Below are 26,080 nucleotides of genomic sequence, written 5' to 3' on the forward strand. Positions count from 1 at the left end.
TCCAATTGGCCACTGTACTACGCTATTGGTCTGTTGGCATCACCATGGCCCTTATTCTGATCGGTGCGGCCGGACCTGAATATGCTGCCAGGGCCGTGCGTGCGAAACCCCGCCTTCCATACGGATCGCCAACAACGTCCGTACGCGGTAAGAAGCTGGCCGAACGGACCGCACGTGTATTTTTCACGGAATACGCCTCCTCCATCTCAGGGAACCTCCCCCATCATTCGATGGTCACAGTCCATCGAATGCAGGACCGAATTCTCCACCAGCACCCGCAACCTCAGACCACACGGACATTTTTCCGTGCAAAAGCAGGGATCTGGGCGGGCAGCTGACATCCGGCGATGTCATATGTCCGCCCCCTACACGTGCGTCATGGCCGCATTACCATACGTACGCCCAGCGTTTGCATGGGAACGCCCATGAAACGCGGGGCGTATGCCTATGGTAATGAGCCCAAATAGCCCTTCACGCCCCTCTCCACCCCCTGTTCGGAGTGTTCACATATCATGCGGGATTTGGCCGTACGCCCCGCTCGCACATGCGCAGAGACGCCTCTGCACATGCGCAGACACAAAACATCGGCGGGCCGAACGCACGCTGATATATCCGCACCGATCAGAATAAGGGCCCATGTTTTTGAGTAAATACTCCTGCCGCACACCCAGCTGATTCCTTTCCGTACAATTCAAATGGTTTCTCATAATCTGGCATTCCCAGTTCTGTAGCCTTTGTCAGACTTGCCTTTAGCTCCTCAAAGGCCAACTCGGATTCCTCAGTATGTGAGACCTGGTCTGGTTTAGTAGAGGAGACCATTTCTTGCAGTGGTAATGCCAAAATAGAGAAACCTAGGATCCAGTTTTAACAATATCCACAAATACCTAGAAACTTACGGATTTGATGCTGGGTCTGTGGCAGTAACATTTTTTGAATCACTTGGATCTTTGTCATCAGTGAGGGGTCTCAACTCTTGGGTAAGACAATGACCCAAATACTTAACCCTGGCATAATTATAATTTATCCTTTGATACTTTATGTCCTGTCTCTGAGAGATGCATCAGCAGCTGTCTAGTGTCATCCACTGATGACTCCAGTTAGTCAGAACACAACAATAAATCATCGACATATTGTATTAGTATCGAGGCACTCATGGCCTGGAAGGATTACTCTTTGGTTAGTACAACCTAAATTAAGAGGAGTGTAGAGAACAGACCTAACCGCCCCTGTATCAACCAAAAAGGTTTGTTTTACACCAGCTACATTTACCTTCACCTGAGGCTCTTCTCTCAGGTGTTGTGTCAATCTAACCGGCTGTAAGATACAGGTATGACCTGTTTCCTATTGGTGCATCTGTGACGCCCTTAAGACAGTGTCGGCTGAGACTTCCGGTGGGCGGACCTGGAAGATGGCCGCATCTTAGAGAGCTCCCGAGTCCCAGGCACCAAACACCACGCCGACCGCGAGAAAAGGCTGCTGGACCAGACCCAGATCGCGGGGGACAGCACAGCCGGGACAGCGGTGGGCAAGAGGAGAGATCCCAGCTCCCCACCACACAGAAAAGCCCCGGAATCCGCGTCTGAGACCAGACGCTGCAGGCGCGGGCGCCATCTTGAAAGCCCCGACGGAGCACAGAGCCGGCGTGAGGGACACAGAATCGGCGCGCACAGTACAAGCGCCCAAAGGGAGTACAGCAGATGGCAGTGGGGGCCCCAGACAACCGAGCCAGGGCACAGACCGCCAGGTACATCGGGCGGCGGGCGCAAAAACCGGGCACACTAATGGGCGCCATATTGGAGGAGGCAGCCAGGAGATAGCTGCTCAGACACAGCAACACAGCCCAGCAGATAATAAGGTACTGCCGCCAGGACACAAATACCTAAACATCAAGCAAACCAGGTACCTGACAGAAGCTGTGGCACCCCAAGAGACTCCCCCAGATTATCACATACTCCCCAAGGGTCAGGAAAACCCCTTGCACGGCCACCCCCTCTCCCCCCAGCGGGCCTGATCAGCACAGCCCATAAAGCCAGGAGAAACACACTAGTTCCCTGGTGGAGAAACCGCCCTAACTGAGAGAAAAGTCACCGGACTAGCTCAATCAGAAAGCATAAGAGCTGCACATACAAAAGCAGGCTCAGATACAGCCACTGCAGCCACTCACAACCGCAGTGCGCACTAACAGACAAGGCCAAAGCAGTAACATCCGCTGGAACAGCAAGAAAGCGTGAATTATCCCTGCGGGAGCCTTCTGGTTAGTAACATCTCCAAAACGGCAGGCAAACACATACTGCTGGAGAGAATAGCTGAACATCACGAGCACAGCCCGACCATGGATAAATATGTGGGGAAGGCATCTAAAGGCGGCAAAGGTGGAAACGCCGCTAAAGGCCGAGACACAAAATCTGCGCCCTCGACTGCACCTAGCCCCCCCGCCTCGCCAGCTGACAAGGGAAGACCCCAAGAAGCAGATTCCCCCATGTCCACGGCAAGAGCGCAAGAAATTGCTGCAATACTATCACCGCTACTGGACGAGAAGCTGTCGGGAATAAAAGAAGCCATAGAGACGGTGGCTTCCCAGTTGGGGGATTACAGCTCAAGGTTTGAAGAGGCAGAGCAGCGCATATCAAATGTGGAAGATGACCTCTTAGCTGCCAGAAATACGATCGCGTCCCAAGAAGCTACCATATCTGCCATCCAAGAAAAGTTAGAAGATATGGAAAACAGAAATCGAAGAAATAACCTACGGCTAATCGGCTTACCGGAATCGGTAAAGCCAAGAGAATTACTACAACTCGTATCCAGATGGTTACCAGAGGAACTAGGCTGCCTACCAAACACGGGCGCAATGCAAATAGAACGAGCGCATCGAATTGGCCCAGACAATCAAGAAAAGAGACGAAGACCGAGACCTGTCATCTTTAAATTCCTCAATTACTTGAACAAAGTAGCAGTATTGGAAGCATACCGGAAAAAAGGAGACCTGCAGTACCAGGGTGAGCCCCTTCTATTGTTCCAGGACTTCTCATACCAAGTGGCGATGAAGAGGAGAGAGTTTGCCCCAGTGTGTAAAGCGCTGTTTGACGCCAACATAAGGTTCACCCTTCTTTATCCGGCAAAGCTGCGAGTCCAGAAAGACGGGAGGCAACATCTCTTTGACACGGTGGAGGAGGCTAAGAACTTTTTGGACTCTATCCGAAATGCCCCCCCATCCATGTTGGATACGGACTGACGGTAGACATCAGCATTTCGCAAGTATAGACTTTATTGTTGAGGGTTAAAAATGTCATCTCTAAAAAGTTGCAATGTACTAATGTTTTGTTTGATTATGCAAAATGCCTTAAGAGGCAAAAGTTGGTTAAGGCCGATAGGGCACAACGTAACATACCTCATCCATTCCTTTCTAGCCGGCTGCTTCACTTCCAGTTATAGCAGGCCAGGTTGGCCTAGCTCATGGGTTCTTAAAAATGTTAAAATTGATAGAATTGCACAGATAGGGAAGAACACACATAGATGGTTACATAGCCGGGTTATCCTAATAAGACAACTCAGGGTTGGGCCTCAGCTCGCTGGGAATGAGGACCCTCCAATACAGATTATTATTTGGTTCCAGAGCTTTCCAAAAACAGGAATAGGTTGAAATGAGCCAACCTGTGACAGATACACTTTTCACACGTTCACACATAAAGTTTGTATCATGGAACGTAGAGGGTTTAAACTCACCGCTCAAAAAGAGGAAAATCTTACAACACCTTAAAAGGATGAAACCAGATATAGCAGTGCTACAGGAAACACACTGGAAAGAGGGTGATCCCAACACTTTGCGGGACAATTGGTTTAAAGAAACTCACGCAGCATCCTACACTGCTAAGCAGCGGGGGGTCTTGATAATTATCAACAAGTCCGTGAGGCACGAGGTGCTGGACACTCTAAGGGACCCAGAGGGTAGATACCTATTCTTAAAAATAAAACTTGAAGGAGAACTGTTCACAATAGCGACACTTTATGCCCCAAATGGCCCCAACTCTAAATTCTTTACAGATCTTTTCGTACAGCTACAGGATTGGTCGGAAGGCCATATAATAATGGGAGGGGACTTTAACACAACCTTAAAACCAGTTATAGACAAAAGTAACAACGCAACAAGAGAGCTTCCGTCACAGGCCCTGGGCATGCTAATGGGCACTCTGGGCCTCTCTGATCCCTGGAGACAGGAACACTCAGCCGAAAGGGACTATACATTCTATTCACACCCACATCACACCTCCTCCAGAATAGATTACTGGCTCCTCCCCACACCCTTACTTAACAGAGTCAAGAGAACAAAAATAGAACCCATAGCAGTGACAGACCATGGTCCCACATGGTTTGAACTTAACATATCCACTCACATGACGCAATCATATAATTGGAGATTCCCATCCTATTTAGCTGACTCCCCAGACTTTCAGGCGGAACTGAGGCAACACTTCCTAAACTACACGGATGATAACTTACAACACATAGATGATGTCAACCTATTTTGGGCCGCATCCAAACCAGTTATGAGAGGACAGCTAATTGCACATGTAACAGCAAAGAAGAAAAAAATAAACATTAGACTCATGGAGCTTAGCAGGGCGGTATCAAATACATATGCAGATATGCTGAGAAACGATACACCAGCTACTAGACAATGTTACCTGGACGCCAAAGCCACCTATGATAATATATGTACAGAGAAAGCCCAATACTCTATAGATTTCCAAAAACAAAAATATTTCAGGTGGGGGAATAAATCAGGTAAATTATTAGCTACCATAGCAAGAGGGCAACGGCCACAATCCCACATTACTAAGATAACAGTAGCTCAGAACCAGCACACTAACAATGCTGATATAGCAGATGCATTCTTACACTATTACACAGATCTTTACTCCACACCCCTTGACAATCCGGCATTAGGCATGGAATTTCTCAAACGCGCAGGACTCCCCACGCTTACACAAAGCGAGAGAGAAGCTCTGATAGCCCCCATTACGGAAGAGGAACTAGAATTAACCATAAAAAGCTTGCCTAAAGGAAAATCCCCAGGCCCAGATGGCCTAGGGGCAGAATATTACAAGATACTATTGCCACACCTTAAATCACATTTGACAGCCCTGTATAACTCCATTCTCTCAGGCAACTCACCGCCCCCTGATTTCAACCGCGCTAGGATAATTGTACTACCAAAACCGGGCAGGGATCCTGGACTGGTAAGCTCATATCGCCCAATCTCCCTGCTAAATCAAGATCTGAAAATAATGACCACTATGATAGCCCATAGACTACAAAAGGTATTGCCCAAATTATTACACCCATCCCAAACCGGATTTGTAAAAGGCAGGTCATCAGTACACAACATAAGGCAAGTGGTGGCAGCCTTAACTGGGTCCCTCTCTGTGAAAAATGGACAATCCTTATTAGTGAGCTGTGATGCTGACAAGGCATTCGATAGGGTATCCTGGTCCCATCTATTAAGAGTACTGCATACTCAACAATTTGGAGTAGGGTTCATAACATTTTTTCGCAAGCTCTATAATGCTCCCACAGCCATCCTTACTATAAATGGGCTAAACACATCAAGTTTCACACTGGCTCGTGGCACTAGACAGGGATGTCCGCTCTCCCCATTACTATTTAACATAGCAATAGATCCCCTAATTAGATTATTTCATTCACAGCAGAACTGGCAGGGAATAAGGTGTGGACAAAGGGAATTAAAAGTATCAGCATACGCGGATGACCTGTTACTATACTTTGCTAATCCGCGAGAAGCATTCCCTAACTTCCTTAACACACTAGCAGAGTTTGAACAATTATCTGGGTTCCTAATAAATAAACAAAAGACCAAAGCCTTGGCACTACACAGGGGAGCGACGTCGGGATGGGGCGAGGAATTCCCATTCATATGGGAAGAGAGAACCTTAACCTATTTAGGCCTCAAGATACCAGTAGACCCGGCACAGTTGTACGCAGTTAACTACCCATCATTAATAGCAAAAATACAAGCGGATTTTCGGTCATGGAAGTCTCTGCCACTGTCATACCTTGGCAGATGTCACATGATCAAAATGATCACCTTTCCGAGAATACTATACGCCATACAAATGCTCCCTCTGCTAATTAAGGAATCAGATCTACGTACCATCAACGCAGAGACCAGCAAATTCATTTGGGCAGGGAAAAAACCCAGAATTTCATTGTTTAATTTATCGCAACACCCCACCTTAGGAGGCATCAACCTACCATGTGTTAAGAGCTATATGCTGGCAGCAAATTTTAGGTACACAATAGATTGGATACATGCTACAAACAATTACGCTAATACAGAGATTGAGCAAGCAATGTGCCCTGACATACCGCTAATAAGTCTCCTACACATGAAACCAAGCGTACATCCCCCAGAAGTAACAGGAAACCTACTGCTCTCAACGACCTGCCAGGCTTGGAGAATGGTACGGTCAAGACTCAAATTATCCACACACAACACAAAATTTAATTCAGTATATTATAAAACTGACACTAAGGAGCAGATAATACAAAGTAACAGAATGATTAGACAGGGAGAGGCAGCAGGCCTGAGATCAATTTACCACTTGTGGGGAAAGGGGAATACCACCGTGTTGACATACGAACAGGTCTGTGAAAAATACCCAAATATAGACCTGCCCATATATGTCTATTACCAACTGAAAAGCCATATAGACAATCAGACCAAAAATATCCCAGTAGGAGATATGTCGGCGGGTATAGACACTATGATCACACATGCTCAAAATAGTTTTTGCAGTACTTCCATGATATACAGGCATGTAAAGAAAAACATTGATTTGGATACACTGGGGACGGGCCTGGCAAAGTGGACCACAGACCTACCTGACGTTGCTTTGCCATCCCTGTTGTCAGCATTTGTCAGAGTAAATAAGACAATGATTTCTGCTTCACACATGGAAATGCAGCACAAATTGTTGCACCGTGCATATTACACCCCAAAAAAAAAGGCTACTCATGGGAGCGGCTGAGGACTCTTGCTGTTTCAAATGTAAGGCACCAGACGCAGACATAATGCACTGCATGTGGAGCTGCCCAGAAGTGAAGGCATTCTGGGATACAGTGTGCACATATGTTAAATCACAATATAACATCACTTTTACCCCTACCCCTGAGTGGGCGCTATGGGACATATATCCAACACCTAATACAATCCGTCAATCAGCAGGACAAAGAATATTCATGGCCAAAATAGCTGCTGCAACAAGGAAAACTATCCTATCACAATGGACAAATTCTAATACACTGTCTATTGCCATATTGATACCTCGGGTGTCCCACCTCTTCCAAATGGACTGGCTAGAAATGATGCTCAATAAAGAGGAAAAAGCGAAAAAGTTCTTTGCAGTTTGGTTATCATATATACAATCCCTACCATTATCTATTAAAAATAATCTTAGAAAAGCAGTCCAATGGACGTCATGGTACAACCTGATGATATTACAGAACAATGCGCCCCCCTTCTAAACAAAGAGGTGACGACTTGCTGGGTAGTAAAAGTAGTTAAAAGCTCAATGTTTGATGGAAAAGAGAATGTAAGCTATACATGGTATACACAAAAAAGGGTACTCTTTACTTAGAAGGGCGCCCACGATTTTGATCGTGGGCATCGTTAGTAAAAAATCTCGGGCATTGAATGCACTAAAAAATCGGGTGCGATCAACCGACGAGATGCCCGAGATTTCCCATAGGGAACGATGTTAAATGTCTCAATTGACCCAATTTTCCTGTTCAATGCCTCAATTGACCCGATTTTTCCATAGGAAACAATGTTAAATGGGCCACAGAGGCCAAATAGGCACCCTGAAGTGTATAATGGCCACCCGAATTGTTAACGCCACCCCACGATCAACGTCAACCCGATGCGTGGCGAGCGCAGCGAGCCCGCGAGGGGCGGCGGTACACGTCCTACGACCTTTTCATACCCCCACTATCCACGTCGGCGTGGAGTTGAGAATAGAAAGTGTGGCGAGCGCAGCGAGCCCCGTGAGGGTACGCAGACAGCTGTGAAGCCCGCGAGGGGACGCGGATACCTGTGAAGGTATCCGCGTCCCCTCGCCACGCTTCGGCTCGGTGGCTCGCTGCGCTCGCCACACTTTCTATTCTCAACTCCGCGCCGACGTGGATAGTGGGGGTATGAAAAGGTCGTAGGACGCGTACCGCCGCCCCTCACGGGCTCGCTGCGCTCGCCACGCTTCGGGTTGACGTTGATCGTGGGGTGGCGTTAACAATTCGGGTGGCCATTATTCACTTCAGGGTGCCTATTTGGCCTCTGTGGCCCATTTAACATTGTTTCCTATGGAAAAATCGGGTCAATTGAGACATTTAACATTGTTCCCTATGGGAAATCTCGGGCATCTCGTCGGTCGCATCGCACCTGATTTTTTAGTGCATTCAATGCCCGAGATGGCCGAGATGGGCGCCCTTCTAAGTAAAGAGTACCCAAAAAAGAAAACAGTATGCTCATAACCCTCTTGTACATTTATTAAAGTTGTTATGTGATCTTAAAAATGGCTATGTACAAACAGAAATGTTTAATTTGTTATAATGTGCAATTCTTCAATAAAACCGTTATTTATACATCAAAAAAAAAAAAAACAGTGTCGGCTAAGAGGTAGGGTGTGAGGCATGTGACGTGATCTGTCTGTCTCCTCCCATTGTTTTGGTGATGGGTACTTACATGTCTCCCCTTGGTGTGGTTCCCAATACTTTCTATGTGTGTCATTTCTCCTGGGGTTCCCTTATCTGCAGCGTCTGGCTATGTGTCCCTCTTTATTGCAGTTAAAACACATCATCGGTTTTCCACTTGCATCCCTTGGTTTTGTGCATGATGTGCTTTTGCTTGAGGCATTACTAAAAGCTTGGATGCTAACAGTCATTCATTTTTCAGTTTGCATTTTTGTTTTTCTTAATGTTTTTGTCATTCATGGTCCACAGCAGATTCCCTTAGGGCCTCCACTGTCATGCCCCTCCAATTTGGGAAAGAAGTTTGCACCCTGATCTTCAGATTTTCCTTAAGACCTTCCACCAGTACAGAGACAATCATTTTTCTCAAGTGCGGGTTATCCTTGGGTTTAGTGACACCGGTGTGTTTTGACACTGTCAGTAATGCTCGATGGAAATATTCGCTGGCAGATTCGCTATCTTTTTGTTTTATAGTGAATATTTTTGCTATAATCAATGTACACCCAATTGTAGGTTGGTTTGGCATATATTTTCCTGATTGCTCTCATCATTTATTTCCTTATCAACCTTCAAACCACTATCCTGAATGAATTTCGGGATGTCTATGTGGGTAGGAAGACAGGCCCTCAACAGGATTCTCCAATCCTTATTGGTAGGTTCATCAGTATTTCCCAGATCTTTTATAAATTTCTGACAAAGTGCCAGAACTTTTCTGGGAAATCTGAAATGATGGTACTTGTTTCCTAGCACGGCCACAATCGCGTCCATCGCGGGTAATTTTTAGTGGTCTGCGATGCGACCGACGCGATGGCTGCGATTTCCCATTGAAATGCATCGAAAAAAGTCAAAATCGCGTCGGTCGCATCGCAGGCGGCTAAAAAAGCATTAAATGCTCCCGACGCGATGGCCGCGATTTCCCATAGGGAACAATGTTAAATGGCTCAATTTACCCAAATCAACATAGGGAACAATGTTAAATGGGCCAGAAAGCCCCCAAAACACCCCTGAACAGTGAAATGGCCCCCCAAAATTAGTTAACGCCACCCCACGATGAACGTGAACCCGAAGCGTGGCGAGCGGCGGCGGTACGCGTCCTCCGACCTTTTCATACCCCCACTATCCACGTCGGCATGGAGTTGAGAATAGATTAGTGTGGTGAGCGCAGCGAGCCACCGTGCCCGAAGCGTGGCGAGCGGACGCGGATACCTGTGAAGCCCGTGAAGGGACGCGTTTACCTGTGAAGGTATCCTCGTCCACTCGCCACGCTTCGGGCTCTGTGGCTCGCCACACTAATCTATTCTCAACTCCACGCCGACGTGGATAGTGGGGGTATGAAAAGGTCGGAGGACGCGTACCGCTGCACTCGCCACGCTTCGGGTTGACGTTCATCGTGGGGTGGCGTTAACTAATGTTGTGGGGCCATTTCACTGTTCAGGTGTGTTTTGGGGGCTTTCTGGCCCATTTAACATTGTTCCCTATGTTGATTTGGGTAAATTGAGGCATTTAACATTGTTTCCTATGGGAAATCGCGGGCATCGCGTCGGTCGCATCGCATCAGATTTTTTAACACGCATGAGATGCGACCGACGCGATTTTTTTGCCTGCGATGCCCAAGATCATAATCGGTGTGGCCGTGCTAGGAAACAAGTACCGAAATGATAGATCGTAATTCTAGCCATGTCCAAGGATTTCAATTGTTAGGGTTCTTGCAGGTATCACCCCATCTCTGTCCGCCTTTCCATAAGGAACCTTCAGCGCTGGAAGATGACTTGGGGCAAATGGTCTCTGTACTGCATTCTTACTTGTGTCACTAGTTGCGTTGTTGACATCAGCAGTCTCCTCTGCTAGAGCTGTAGCAGCAGTCTTTGCTGGCTCAGCCATTTCCCTCATTAATATTAATTGCATAAGAGACGGCTGACGTCAAGAACGCCTCATTTTCATCTGCATTTTCCTTATACGGGGAATAACAGGGTACAAGTTAGTCACTTGTGCATTTTTGTTTCCCTTTTGATGGTAACTGCCCCCTCTGGTACATATGGAGGGGGAGGTGCAGTTGCATTACTGGGGCCGATCGCATTTACATCCGCTAAACACCCACTTCCCATTTGAGCTTGGCCTTCCTTTTGTCACAAGTTTAAAATTTCATTCTGCTTCACCCTCGATTTGAGCGATGAGAGTAAACATCTTATCTAACTGCGGATAAGACTTCTGGATCAAAACTCCCAACACTGGGAAATTCTTCTTGGTTGCCCTCTGTCATTTTCCCCATTTATTTACGTAAACCACTGCTTGTTCACCGTATTTCATACTCATTATGAACGCAGCCGATCCTTTGGGTCGGTTTTGCTCCTGTTCCCTGCGTAGCACAAACTCTCTGTATGAACACTTATTTCCTATGGTAAATGAGAATGAATCTTTCACTACTGGCAGATCTTGGTGGGCGGTTTACCTGAGCGCACCCAAACACTCCTTCCGTATTGCACCGATTTTCCTACAAACTAAGGGTAGAGTGTGCGATATGAAGGCGTCCTCTATTCTCAATCACTTGCTGTGTCTGACTAACAACCGGGTGTTAGCCCAGTCCCACAGACGTGCGGCCAAATTTCGCAGAACACAAAAAAAACCTTGTTTTTCCTGTATTCGGCCAAATCTGTATTTTAAATGAGAAGCCAGCAGATCTCTTGGTTCTGCTCTTAGCTTCTTTACCCTATCCGATAGATCACGTTTCTATAGCGTAAGAAAAAGACATGTGTCTGACAGGGGCAGTCTTCCTATGGTGTGTCGTCATACACCCCGGTATGTTCTTTTTAACACACTTACTTCCTTATTTCTATAGCGCTCTGGGTCACACCGTCATGTGACCTTTGACCCTGTGTAATTCACACTCTGGGTGCTACTTACTCCTGGGACTTATAAAAATAAAAAATAAATTCTGTACAGAAAACTTTCCCTGGTTGGCAGTTTTTTGTTTTTTTGTTTTTTTTCACTAGATGTCATCCGACTATAAACCCCTTAAATAGTACTGTAGGAATTTATTCAAATACTGTTTGAATTGCTTGCTTTGAAAATAAACCGAAAATACTAAACTTTCTGTATTAATAACTGTCATATCAACAGTATTTTATTATACTGCTACACTACATACCCCCTATACTCCACACTACATCGCTACACTATATACCTCCTATACTCTGCACTACATCGCTACACTACATACCCCCTATACTCCACACTACATCGCTACACTATATACCTCCTATACTCTGCACTACATCGCTACACTATATACCTCCTATACTCCACACTACATTGCTACACTATATACCTCCTATACTCCGCACTACATCGCTACACTATATACCTCCTATACTCCGCACTACATCGCTACACTATATACCTCCTATACTCCGCACTACATCGCTACACTATATACCTCCTATACTCTGCACTACATCGCTACACTATATATCTCCTATACTCCGCACTACATCGCTACACTATATACCTCCTATACTCCGCACTACATCGCTACACTATATACCTCCTATACTCCGCACTACATCGCTACACTATATACCTCATATACTCCGCACTACATCGCTACACTATATACCTCCTATACTCTGCACTACATCGCTACACTATATATCTCCTATACTCCGCACTACATCGCTACACTATATACCTCCTATACTCCGCACTACATCGCTACACTATATACCTCCTATACTCCGCACTACATCGCTACACTATATACCTCATATACTCCGCACTACATCGCTACACTATATACCTCCTATACTCTGCACTACATCGCTACACTACATACCCCCTATACTCCACACTACATCGCTACACTATATACCTCCTATACTCTGCACTACATCGCTACACTTATATATCTTGTATACTCTGCACTACATCAATACATTATACCCCTATACTCATCACCACATTATACCATATACTCCACACTATATACCTCCTACACTCCGCACTACATCACTACATAATACCGCTATACTCATCACTATAATGAACCCCTATACTTCACACTACATCACTATACTATATACCTCCTATACTCCAGACTACACCTTATACCCCATATACTCCGCAGTACATTACTACACTATATACCCCCTATACTCTGCACTATACTCCACACTATATACCTCCTATACTCTGCAGTACACTTTTATACCCCTATGCTCTGCACTACATCGCTATACCAACATGCTGAACTACATGACTTCAATGCACTACATTTCGCAATAACATTAGCACATGTGTGCATGCCATATGATCCTAGCCGGATGTAGTCTTCTATCTGTCCACCAGAGCAAGGACTGCCTAAGGGCTGGAAGTGGGCAGGGTCTGGAACTCCCATCCGAGACAGAGTAGAGGGGAATCAGGGACTGGCTGAGGAGGAAAAGGGGACGGGCCTGGTCCTCCATACTGGGATAGAGATGAAGGGGGAGGGGGGGGGTGTAACTGAATGGAGGACTGGCTAAGGGCTGGAAGGGGGCAGGGCCGACAGAGTAGAGGGGAAGCAGGTAGTGTTCCTGCCCAGCTAAAACAGCCTGCCTCCGACCCCACCAATGTGACTGGGAAAGCCCAGCGCCGCCGTAGATGGCGATGCCTGGTGCTTCCCCGGCAGTTCAGAGCCTGCGGTGACGGTGGTGGCCGGGCCCACCCCTTTTCGTGACTGTGCAGCCTGGGCACGCCCAATTTGTGACGTTGACGGCCAAGACTGTCCATAACAATGATATTGGCAGGCCTGGTCCCCTGCCGCTGGCCCCTGTGCAGCGGCGCCCTGCCGGTCCCAGTTCCTAGAAAGAACACTAAGCAGGGACTGGCTGGCTGAGGGGAAGAATGGTGCAGGGCCTTGTCCTCTGCCGTGGGACACAGATTGGGAGCAGGGACTTGCTAAGTGGTGGAAGGGGTAGAGCCTGGACCTCCAGTAGAGTAGAGGGGGAGCGGGGATTGTCTGGCTGAGGAAGAGAAGGGGATGGGGACTGGTCCTCCAGCAGAACACAGTGAGTATAGGTGCAGGGCTTGGTCCACTGACAGGAAGTGAGAAGAATCCGCCCAGGGGTGAAGGGGTGTGGCCAGGTTTTTAAGGACAGGAAGAAGATTTTGCAGAGAGGAAGAAAAGGGTGGATCTGTCCTGCAAATGCTGTCAACTATAGAGAAGTGGTCCCGTTCTCTCCTTCACCTGACCGCATGTGTTATTAGATTTTCCAGCGGCTGTGGATTCTGTCACTGTCTTTGGCTGTAGCATCATAAGAATGGGATTCGGGGAGGTGTCGGGAGGCTCCTGCCTGGGTGGATAGCTGAGGGTCCCACTCTTTATTCTGTCGGCGAAGCTGCTGCATGTCAGTCAGTTAATGGTGGCCGGCAGCAGCCTGTTCAGAAAAGCAGGAGAGCGCCTGTCCTGTCTGGGGCTTCCCCTGCTTTGTGACCTGCTGGTTCCTATATATGTGAGGTGAGGGGCATTGGGCCAACTCCGACACCGGAAACAAATCCCCGTCACTTTACATACAGTACATCGCTCTCCGCACCCTTGCCTAATAAGACAGCGGATCACTGTATGCGCTGCATAGTTCTGGGGATTCGCGCCCGGCAACGGAAGTTTGCAGACGGCCACTAGCCTCACATATAGCAGGAACCGGCCGATAGTAGCTGCACGTGTGTGCTGCAGAGAAAATTTTACAAAAATCTTCTAAATTACAGGGGCACATGCATGGGTGCACCCCCCTCCCTGAATCCGCCACTGTCTGTACTATCATAGTAGGACCAAGTGGATGGACCAGGCCCACTTCAGGTCTAGTCTTCATTCTAGCACCCGCTATATTTGAAAACCCATGCAGTCCCTCTTCCCTGCCTGGGGTGTCGCTGTCTGCTGTAATGCTTCTAGCACAGTGTGTTCTGTATATCAGCACTGATATGCAAACCAGGCCTGTGGTAAAAATACCACAGCAGACAGCGACACCCTAGGCAGGGAAGAGGAAATGCATGGGTTTTCAAATATGGCGGGTGCTAGAATGAACACTAAGGTCTGTTAGTGCTCGTCCCTCTGCCCTGATAAGGGTCGGGGAGAGAGGTGCACAGTCAGTGTAACAATAAATCACAGTAACATGCAATGGAAGCGCCCGCAGATGGAAAATAAGCCGGTGCCCGCTTCACAGAGCAGCTTCGTCAGGGCCATGCACTAGCCGTCCACTCCAAAGCAGCGAGCGAAGGTTAGCGTTCCCTCGCTGCTCGGAGGGTGATTGGGGGGCACGCCACCAGTGTTTTTCAGGAGTATCCAGGCAACCAGGTGTTTCCCAGCCGTTGGGAGGCCTCCTTCTCTCCACGGCCTTTGCTGCACCAGGTGAGGGCTGGTCCCCTCAGTGATGCGAGCAGGGTATATCATTAGATGGGGAATGATTTCCCCCTGTGTGTTAGCAGCCGTGCACAGAGCAGGGATGTGCAGGGAGCATGCGTTCAACAGCTACCTGCCCGCTGGACTCTGAACATTCCCAGCCCAGCAGCGAGCAGGTGAGAATCAGGCCCATGTGTTACTAACTCATGGGCCTGTGTAACAACTATTACTGACACATAGTAATGCGGCTGACGCGTCTCCGTGTGCTATATTACCAACCACGGCTGCAGCCATTTATACCTGTCCCATCATTGTGCTGCTATTACATCTTCTATGTGGTCACCGGCCAATCACTGCCTGTTACTAATATTGCTGGGACAGCGGCCAATCACGGCCTGTTACTAATATTGCTGGGACACCGGCCAATCTCTGCCTGTCACTAATATTGCTGGGACGTCGGCCAATCACTACCTGTTACTAATATTGCTGGGACGCCGGGCAATCACTACCTGTTACTAATATTGCTGGGACGCCGGACAATCACTGCCTGTTACTAATATTGCTGGGATGCCTGCCAATCACTGCCTGTTACTAATATTGCTGGGACACCGGCCAATCACTGCCTGTTACTAATATTGCTGGGACGCCTGCCAATCACTGCCTGTTACAAATATTGCTGGGACACCTGCCAATCACTGCCTGTTACCAATATTGCTGGGACGCCTGCCAATCACTGCCTGTTACTAATATTGCTGGGACGCCTGCCAATCACTGCCTGTTACTAATATTGCTGGGACTCCGGACAATCACTGCCTGTTACTAATATTGCTGGGACGCCTGCCAATCACTACCTTTTACTAATAATGCTGGGACGCCGGCCAATCACTACCTGTCACTAATATTGCTGGGATGCCGGCCAATTACTGCCTGTTACTAATATTGCTGGGACGCCTGCCAATCACTGCCTGTCACTAATATTGCTGGGACGCCGGCCAATTACTGCCTGTTACTAATATTGCTGGGACGCCGGCCAATCACTGCCTGTTACGAATATTGCTGGGATGCCGGCCAATCACTGCCTGTTACTAATATTGCTGGGACGCCTGCCAATCACTACCTGTCACTAATATTGCTGGGACACCTGCCAATCACTGCCTGTTACGAATATTGCTGGGATGCCGGCCAATCACTGCCTGTCCTGCCCACTGGGAGGCCACTGACATCCTCAGCGGCCTCCTTTTCCCCGCGGCCTTTGCTGCACCAGGTGAGTGCTGGCTCCCTCGGTGCTGCGTGCAGGGTATATCATTACATTGGAAGGATTTCCCCCTGTGTGTTAGCAGCCGTGCACAGGGGCATCGTTGTGCGGGGGGCATGCGTTCAGCAGCTACTTGCCCACTGGACTCAGGACACTCTCAGCACAGCGAGCAGGTGTGAATCAGGTTCATGTGTTGCTAATTTATTGGCCTGTATAACAACTATTACTGTCACATAGTAATGCAGCTGACGCATCTCTGTGTGCTATATTACCAACCACGGCTGCAGCCATTTATACCTGTCCCATCATTGTGCTGCTATTACATCTTCTATGTGGTCACCGGCCAATCACTGCCTGTTACTAATATTGCTGGGACAGCGGCCAATCACTGCCTGTTACTAATATTGCTGGGACGCCGGCCAATCACTGCCTGTTACTAATATTGCTGGGACGCCGGCCAATCATGGCCTGTTACTAATATTGCTGGGACACCGGCCAATCTCTGCCTGTCACTAATATTGCTGGGACGTCGGCCAATCACTACCTGTTACTAATATTGCTGGGACGCCGGACAATCACTGCCTGTTACTAATATTGCTGGGACACCTGCCAATCACTGCCTGTTACCAATATTGCTGGGACGCCTGCCAATCACTGCCTGTTACTAATATTGCTGGGACGCCTGCCAATCACTGCCTGTTACTAATATTGCTGGGACTCCGGACAATCACTGCCTGTTACTAATATTGCTGGGACGCCGGCCAATCATGGCCTGTTACTAATATTGCTGGGACACCGGCCAATCTCTGCCTGTCACTAATATTGCTGGGACGTCGGCCAATCACTACCTGTTACTAATATTGCTGGGACGCCGGACAATCACTGCCTGTTACTAATATTGCTGGGACACCTGCCAATCACTGCCTGTTACCAATATTGCTGGGACGCCTGCCAATCACTGCCTGTTACTAATATTGCTGGGACGCCTGCCAATCACTGCCTGTTACTAATATTGCTGGGACTCCGGACAATCACTGCCTGTTACTAATATTGCTGGGACGCCTGCCAATCACTACCTTTTACTAATAATGCTGGGACGCCGGCCAATCACTACCTGTCACTAATATTGCTGGGATGCCGGCCAATTACTGCCTGTTACTAATATTGCTGGGACGCCTGCCAATCACTGCCTGTCACTAATATTGCTGGGACGCCGGCCAATTACTGCCTGTTACTAATATTGCTGGGACGCCGGCCAATCACTGCCTGTTACGAATATTGCTGGGATGCCGGCCAATCACTGCCTGTTACTAATATTGCTGGGACGCCTGCCAATCACTACCTGTCACTAATATTGCTGGGACACCTGCCAATCACTGCCTGTTACGAATATTGCTGGGATGCCGGCCAATCACTGCCTGTTACTAATATTGCTGGGACAGCGGCCAATCACTGCCTGTTACGAATATTGCTGGGACGCCGGCCAATCACTGCCTGTTACTATAATTGCTGGGACGCCTGCCAATCACTACCTGTCACTAATATTGCTGGGACACCTGCCAATCACTGCCTGTTACGAATATTGCTGGGATGCCGGCCAATCACTGCCTGTTACTAATATTGCTGGGACGCCTGCCAATCACTGCCTGTTACTAATATTGCTGGGACGCCTGCCAATCACTACCTGTCACTAATATTGCTGGGACACCAGCATCTAAATTGGACTAGTTATGTCTGACAGCTTCTGACCCGAATTTTCTCAGGCTTCTAAATTCAATTTTAAGGTTAATTATAGTTTTTTTTTTTTTATTATGATCTCATATATATATATATATATATATATATATATATATATATATATATATATATATAATTTAATTTATGCAGAGTCTTGTGTTTTTCTCCTATTGCATAAGCGGATACAAGTAAATGTTATATATATAATATATACAGATACTCTTATTTACTCCTCACTAGTGCAGTGATGCCCCTTTGTTATCCTACATTACTATACAATACCCTACATTACTATACATCACCATATATAGTACTATAGATTACCAGACATTACCCTACATTAACACAGACATTACCATATACATTACATCACTATACACATTACCAGACAATACTATGGTGGGAACTGGTATCACAGTCACAGGGCACAACAGTCTGATCTACATATATTAAATATAACACTCTCAGGACACCAGAGGCTGCTCCACCTGCATTATAACCACACAGCACCACAGTCTGCGCCACCTGTATAACAGTAGTAGTATATAATACAATAATAATACTAAGATGTGATTACCTGACGCTGGCGGACACAACACTGCTGCCTCGTCCACAGCCCGCCATTTGTTGTTATGGACAATACACAACATTCCTGGGCCCCGGAACTCAGTGCGGGGGCGGAGTACGGTGGAACGCACAATCCAGAGGGACAATGGACCGCTTAACCCGGAATTACGGTGGAGCGCACAATCCGGAAGTAGAGTACAGCGCATTATCAGGAAGTACTGTGTGGAACGCAAAGCCCGGAAGTTCTGTGGAACGCAGAGCTCGGAAGTTCGTGGAATCGCCCAATCCGGCAGTATGGAGGAGGAGCCCCTTACCCGGAAGTACGGTTGATAACATGCAGCGACTGGAGGGTAGGGATGGACATCGGAAGCCAACCATCAAATGATGGCAGTACTTCCACCATTGAAACTTTCGATGCGATGGTAATTAACCATCGCATCAAAAGTATTCGATGGTGAAAACTAGTTATATGACTAGTGCATGCGCAAAAGCCTGTATTGCCATTTGTAATGTGGTAATTGGGTTTGGTGGCAGGGCCCAGGCTCTGAGCAACATATTACTTTATCACTGGACATTGTGTGTATAATATACATATATAATATTCACACAATGCCCAATGATGAAGTAGTATAATAATTTTTTACACATTATTAACACTTTAACAGCAAGTAATCAAAATGTAATAAAAATAGATAAATTGTACACTAACTCGCTTTAGGTTTCACTATTTTTCCAGATAGGAAAATGTCTATTTATCAAGGCAAGTGTAACTACACACACACACAAATAAGGGAGATGACGGTATAGTGGTCATCACATCATTTATATGGTGAGATAAATATTGCAATGAGCAGGGCTGGCTCTACCATTAGGTAGCTGCCTAGGGTGCCAGGATCTGTGGGGGCACCACTAATAATGCTACACACTAGGCGATTCTAGCTTCCATCGTCAGCTATATGGTCGCTCAGTGACCATATTGCCGGTGATACCTAGCGACCTTCGCCGTGTGTGCGCTCCCACCGCAGCCCAGCGACGGTCGCAGGAACTTGCTAGAATCGCTGGTCCCCAGTAAAATACTGATAACCAGCAATTTAGTCGCTGAGCGACCAATCGCTAGCGACAAGGTCATGTAATATAAAAAAATAGTTCACTATATATAAAAACAGTTAAGTGCCCCTACACTGAGGAAATTTGGTCTGATTTTGGCCAATTGCGACCAATCGCCACGTTAAATCTGACCAAATCGCCTCTCACTGACATGCCGTTGGGTCCCGTGCGCATCGGACCCGACCAGGTGGTCGAGCAGGCAGGCCATCTGCGGTCCGACCACCCATTCCTCCTGGCGGTGAGGCGGGCCGGAAGCAGGGACGCATGCATCCCTCACAACGGATCGCATGCGTCCGTGCTTCCGAGAAGGTCCTGGCAGCTTGCAGGCTGTCGGGTGTCCGTACACTGTTGCGAGGCGTCACAGCAGTGTATGGGCACCTTTATCTTGGTGGATTCCACTGGTACCCCAGGACTGTGTATATTGTTCCTCACTATCTCACTATATTCACAGAAACAGACAATCTCTGACCAACACTTCACTGATGATCATATAGTGGTTGCTGCCTGGTAATACTAATGCAGTATATTAATGAGTGTTGTATGTGACTGACATTCACAGATATCTGTAGCTAGTTGTATTGTGTACTTATTATTATTACTATAGCTTGCCTGAGCTGGTATAACATTCAGTGACGTCTCCTCCTCTGAATCCTCCAGAGCTCAGTGTGTGTGTGTGTGAAATTTGCTGCTGTTTGAGTGACTGGTGCTGCAGGGTGAGGTTTGTGCTCTGATTGGCTCTCTGAGTTAGTGAGAGCCAATCAGAACTAGCAGTGGGCCCTGTTGCCTAGCAGCTACAGCAACCATAGAGAGGGAGAGGGAGGGAAGCAGAGAGAAAGTCAGACAGCCTCCAACGAACCTAGGAAGTTTCCCTGACACAGACACAGCAGCCAGGGGAGGCATATCTTTTGGGAATTACAAAAAATAAGCCACCATCGGTACACCATCGAATGATTAGCATTCGATGGTGACAAACATCGGAAGGTCACCATTAAATGGCAAAAACACTAACATCGAAAGAAAACCATCGATGTTTCCGAAACATCGACCATCGATGTCCATCCCTACTGGAGGGTGAGTGTCCTCACAGACAGGGGTGAGAGGTGGGGAGAAGCGGGTGACATAGATACACAGTCAGTGTCTATGTGACGCCCGGGAGCTGCTGCTGCTGGGGAGACGGCGCCTCCCGGCCTTACACATGTGCTGTGGCTGAGGGGGACATAATAGCTGTATATCCCAATACAGTGACTGGGGCCCTGTCCCACCCTCTGCCATAGGCTTGTTACCAGCAGTGTGTGGCCCCTATGGCACAGTATTATGCCTCTTGTATAGCATATTATGTAGGTGGGCGTCAGCACTGGGCTCTGATAAAGAACCAGCGGCTGTTATATCTGTATTATGTCTGTGTTCCCCTTATTTCTCTACCGTCTGTGTTTCCCTCTTCAGAATGTGATATTATATCTCCGCTGACATCATGTCTGCCGCATGGTGTGTGCACATATACTATAAAATACACAGGTTGGTTCCATCATGGTAGTGACTAGTTGCCCTTCGCCATAAGGACCTGGGGAGGAGAGAGGAGGAGCAAGGTTGGAAAAGGGGACCCAAACGGACACTCGCGGGCATGCTTTGATCGCTCTGCTTAGCTCGTCACCTGGTTAAAGAAGGCAACCAGTGGTGGCGTAGATAGTGAAGGAACGAGCCACCATGGCCGAAGCTTGGCAAGCGAAGGAAGCCTGTTAGGGCGGTTTCACACAGTCCGGCTCCTGCCGGACGCTGAAATCCCGCACGGCCAGGGAGCCGTGCCGCACACAGTAGTTGTGAATGGACACTATTGTGTCCATTCATACAGGACGGCTGCAGCCAGATCCCACCACTGGAAGGGACGGCTGCCGGGTTGTGGCCATCCCATCCATAATAAAGTACTGTGTGCGGCACGGCTCCCTGGCCGTACGGGATTTCACCGTCCGGCAGGAGCCGGACAGTGTGAAATAGCCCTTAGGCTGGTTTCACACACTCCGGTTTTGTCCGGAAGGCAAAAAGCCGGACACATTTTGTCCGGCTTTTTGCCTGACAGTTGTCTCTTTCACATGCACCGGCTCAGTGAGCCGGTGCTATGTAAATTTGAGGGTAAAAACTGAAGTGACGTCAGTTTGGGGGCGGTGGAGAGCTAAAACCGGACACCAAATGACCGGTGTGTGTGAAAGGCCCCCATCGCCCTCAGCACACACTGACCTGTGAGGACGGGACGGCCACGGCACGGCAGCCGGACACTGCAGTGGAAAGATCCGGCTGCTACCCGGTAGACGTGCCGTGGCCGTCCTGTGTGAATGGACACATAGCTGTCCATTACACACTGCAGGGACGGCACGGCTTTTAAGCCATGCGGGATTTCACCGTCCGGCAGGAGCTTTTTTTTTTTTGCGTTTGAACTTTGGGTGCTCTGGAAAGAGATGATTCGAAACCATTCAGGATCAGTGGTCTCAGCAAGATATAGGGAGATACATAGAAATAGTGGTAATGTCACCTTGTAGGCTACGGGACTCGTGACCCGCTCTACTGGGGATAATCTGATATGTACATATGTAGCGTTAATTCAGTCACTGTGTGTCTCCTGCAGATGGGCCCAGTAACACAGATACCCCAGAGAGATGTCCCCGTCCTCTGTATTCCCAGTATAATCTCATATATACCATGTCCTCAGTCACTGCGTGTCTCCTACAGATGGGCCCAGTACCAGAGATACCCCAGAGAGATGTCCCCGTCCTCTGTATTCCCAGGATAATCACATATATACCATGTCCTCAGTCACTGCGTGTCTCCTACAGATGGGCCCAGTACCAGAGATACCCCAGAGAGATGTCCCCGTCCTCTGTATTCCCAGGATAATCACATATATACCATGTCCTCAGTCACTGTGTGTCTCCTACAGATGGGCCCAGTAACAGAGATACCCCAGAGAGATGTCCCCGTCCTCTGTATTCCCAGGATAATCACATATATACCATGTCCTCAGTCACTGTGTGTCTCCTACAGATGGGCCCAGTAACAGAGATCCCCAGAGAGATGTCCCCGTCCTCTGTATTCCCAGGATAATCACATATATACCATGTCCTCAGTCACTGTGTGTCTCCTACAGATGGGCCCAGTAACAGAGATCCCCAGAGAGATGTCCCCGTCCTCTGTATTCCCAGGATAATCACATATATACCATGTCCTCAGTCACTGTGTGTCTCCTACAGATGGGCCCAGTAACAGAGATACCCCAGAGAGATGTCCCCGTCCTCTGTATTCCCAGGATAATCACATATATACCATGTCCTCAGTCACTGCGTGTCTCCTACAGATGGGCCCAGTAACAGAGATACCCCAGAGAGATGTCCCCGTCCTCTGTATTCCCAGGATAATCACATATATACCATGTCCTCAGTCACTGTGTGTCTCCTACAGATGGGCCCAGTAACAGAGATACCCCAGAGAGATGTCCCCGTCCTCTGTATTCCCAGGATAATCACATATATACCATGTCCTCAGTCACTGTGTGTCTCCTACAGATGGGCCCAGTAACAGAGATACCCCAGAGAGATGTCCCCGTCCTCTGTATTCCCAGGATAATCACATATATACCATGTCCTCAGTCACTGTGTGTCTCCTACAGATGGGCCCAGTAACAGAGATACCCCAGAGAGATGTCCCCGTCCTCTGTATTCCCAGGATAATCACATATATACCATGTCCTCAGTCACTGCGTGTCTCCTACAGATGGGCCCAGTAACAGAGATAACCGAGAGAGATGTCCCCGTCCTCTGTATTCCCAGGATAATCACATATATACCATGTCCTCAGTCACTGTGTGTCTCCTACAGATGGGCCCAGTAACAGAGATACCCCAGAGAGATGTCCCCGTCCTCTGTATTCCCAGGATAATCACATATATACCATGTCCTCAGTCACTGTGTGTCTCCTACAGATGAGCCCAGTAACAGAGATACCCCAGAGAGATGTCCCCGTCCTCTGTATTCCCAGGATAATCACATATATACCATGTCCTCAGTCACTGCGTGTCTCCTACAGATGGGCACAGTAACAGAGATACCCCAGAGAGATGTCCCCGTCCTCTGTATTCCCAGGATAATCACATATATACAATGTCCTCAGTCACTGCGTGTTTCCTACAGATAGGGCCAGTAATAGAGATACCCCAGAGAGATGTCCCTGTCCTCTGTATTCCCAGGATAATCACATATATACCATGTCCTCAGTCACTGTGTGTCACCTACAGATGGGCCCAGTAACAGGAATACCCCAGAGAGATGTCCCCGTCCTCTGTATTCCCAGGATAATCACATATATACCATGTCCTCAGTCACTGTGTGTCACCTACAGATGGTCCCAGTAACAGGAATACCCCAGAGAGATGTCCCCGTCCTCTGTATTCCCAGGATAATCACATATATACCATGTCCTCAGTCACTGCGTGTCTCCTACAGATAGGGCCAGTAACAGAGATACCCCAGAGAGATGTCCCCGTCCTCTGTATTCCCAGGATATTCACATATATACCATGTCCTCAGTCTCTGCGTGTCTCCTACAGATAGGGCCAGTAACAGAGATACCCCAGAGAGATGTCCCCGTCCTCTGTATTCCCAGGATAATCACATATATACCATGTCCTCAGTCACTGCGTGTCTCCTACAGATGGGCCCAGTAACAGAGATACCCCAGAGAGATGTCCCCGTCCTCTGTATTCCCAGGATAATCACATATATACCATGTCCTCAGTCACTGAGTGTCTCCTACAGATGGGCCCAGTAACAGAGATACCCCAGAGAGATGTCCTCTGTATTCCCAGGATAATCACATATATACCATGTCCTCAGTCACTGCGTGTCTCCTACAGATAGGGCCAGTAATAGAGATACCCCAGAGAGATGTCCCCGTCCTCTGTATTCCCAGGATAATCACATATATACCATGTCCTCAGTCACTGTGTGTCTCCTACAGATGGGCCCAGTAACAGAGATACCCCAGAGAGATGTCCCCGTCCTCTGTATTCCCAGGATAATCACATATATACCATGTCCTCAGTCACTGTGTGTCTCCTACAGATGAGCCCAGTAACAGAGATACCCCAGAGAGATGTCCCCGTCCTCTGTATTCCCAGGATAATCACATATATACCATGTCCTCAGTCACTGCGTGTCTCCTACAGATGGGCACAGTAACAGAGATACCCCAGAGAGATGTCCCCGTCCTCTGTATTCCCAGGATAATCACATATATACAATGTCCTCAGTCACTGCGTGTTTCCTACAGATAGGGCCAGTAATAGAGATACCCCAGAGAGATGTCCCTGTCCTCTGTATTCCCAGGATAATCACATATATACCATGTCCTCAGTCACTGTGTGTCACCTACAGATGGGCCCAGTAACAGGAATACCCCAGAGAGATGTCCCCGTCCTCTGTATTCCCAGGATAATCACATATATACCATGTCCTCAGTCACTGTGTGTCACCTACAGATGGTCCCAGTAACAGGAATACCCCAGAGAGATGTCCCCGTCCTCTGTATTCCCAGGATAATCACATATATACCATGTCCTCAGTCACTGCGTGTCTCCTACAGATAGGGCCAGTAACAGAGATACCCCAGAGAGATGTCCCCGTCCTCTGTATTCCCAGGATATTCACATATATACCATGTCCTCAGTCTCTGCGTGTCTCCTACAGATAGGGCCAGTAACAGAGATACCCCAGAGAGATGTCCCCGTCCTCTGTATTCCCAGGATAATCACATATATACCATGTCCTCAGTCACTGCGTGTCTCCTACAGATGGGCCCAGTAACAGAGATACCCCAGAGAGATGTCCCCGTCCTCTGTATTCCCAGGATAATCACATATATACCATGTCCTCAGTCACTGCGTGTCTCCTACAGATGGGCCCAGTAACAGAGATACCCCAGAGAGATGTCCTCTGTATTCCCAGGATAATCACATATATACCATGTCCTCAGTCACTGCGTGTCTCCTACAGATAGGGCCAGTAATAGAGATACCCCAGAGAGATGTCCCTGTCCTCTGTATTCCCAGGATAATCACATATATACCATGTCCTCAGTCACTGCGTGTCTCCTACAGATGGGCCCAGTAACAGAGATACCCCAGAGAGATGTCCCCGTCCTCTGTATTCCCAGGATAATCACATATATACCATGTCCTCAGTCACTGCGTGTCTCCTACAGGTGGGCCCAGTAACAGAGATACCCCAGAGAGATGTCCCCGTCCT

The 26,080-nt window shown here is 48.0% G+C and overlaps 2 protein-coding genes across 4 annotated transcripts in view; both read left to right on the forward strand.

Annotated features, from left to right (window-relative positions):
* Positions 1–26,080, forward strand: part of LOC146010068 (uncharacterized) — a 124,429-nt gene that overhangs the window by 94,280 nt on the left and 4,069 nt on the right. Inside the window, exon 1 of one of the 3 annotated variants that reach the window (XM_083150941.1) lies at positions 20,547–20,864. The exons of the other annotated variants lie outside the window; for them this stretch is intronic. Coding sequence (XP_083007067.1) covers positions 20,786–20,864 — 79 coding nt within the window. The 5' untranslated portion in view covers positions 20,547–20,785. Of the gene's footprint in view, positions 1–20,546; positions 20,865–26,080 lie in introns of those variants that run through there. 3 annotated transcript variants of the gene reach the window in all.
* Positions 18,974–26,080, forward strand: part of LOC146010081 (uncharacterized) — a 101,025-nt gene continuing 93,918 nt past the window's right edge. The window contains exon 1 of the mRNA XM_083150978.1: positions 18,974–19,036. The gene's annotated coding sequence lies outside the window, so the exon portion shown is untranslated. The remainder of the gene's footprint in view (positions 19,037–26,080) is intronic.

This window comes from Crinia signifera, chromosome 6 (genome assembly GCF_055691185.1).
Source record: "Crinia signifera chromosome 6, ASM5569118v1, whole genome shotgun sequence".
Lineage (NCBI taxonomy): Eukaryota > Metazoa > Chordata > Amphibia > Anura > Myobatrachidae > Crinia > Crinia signifera.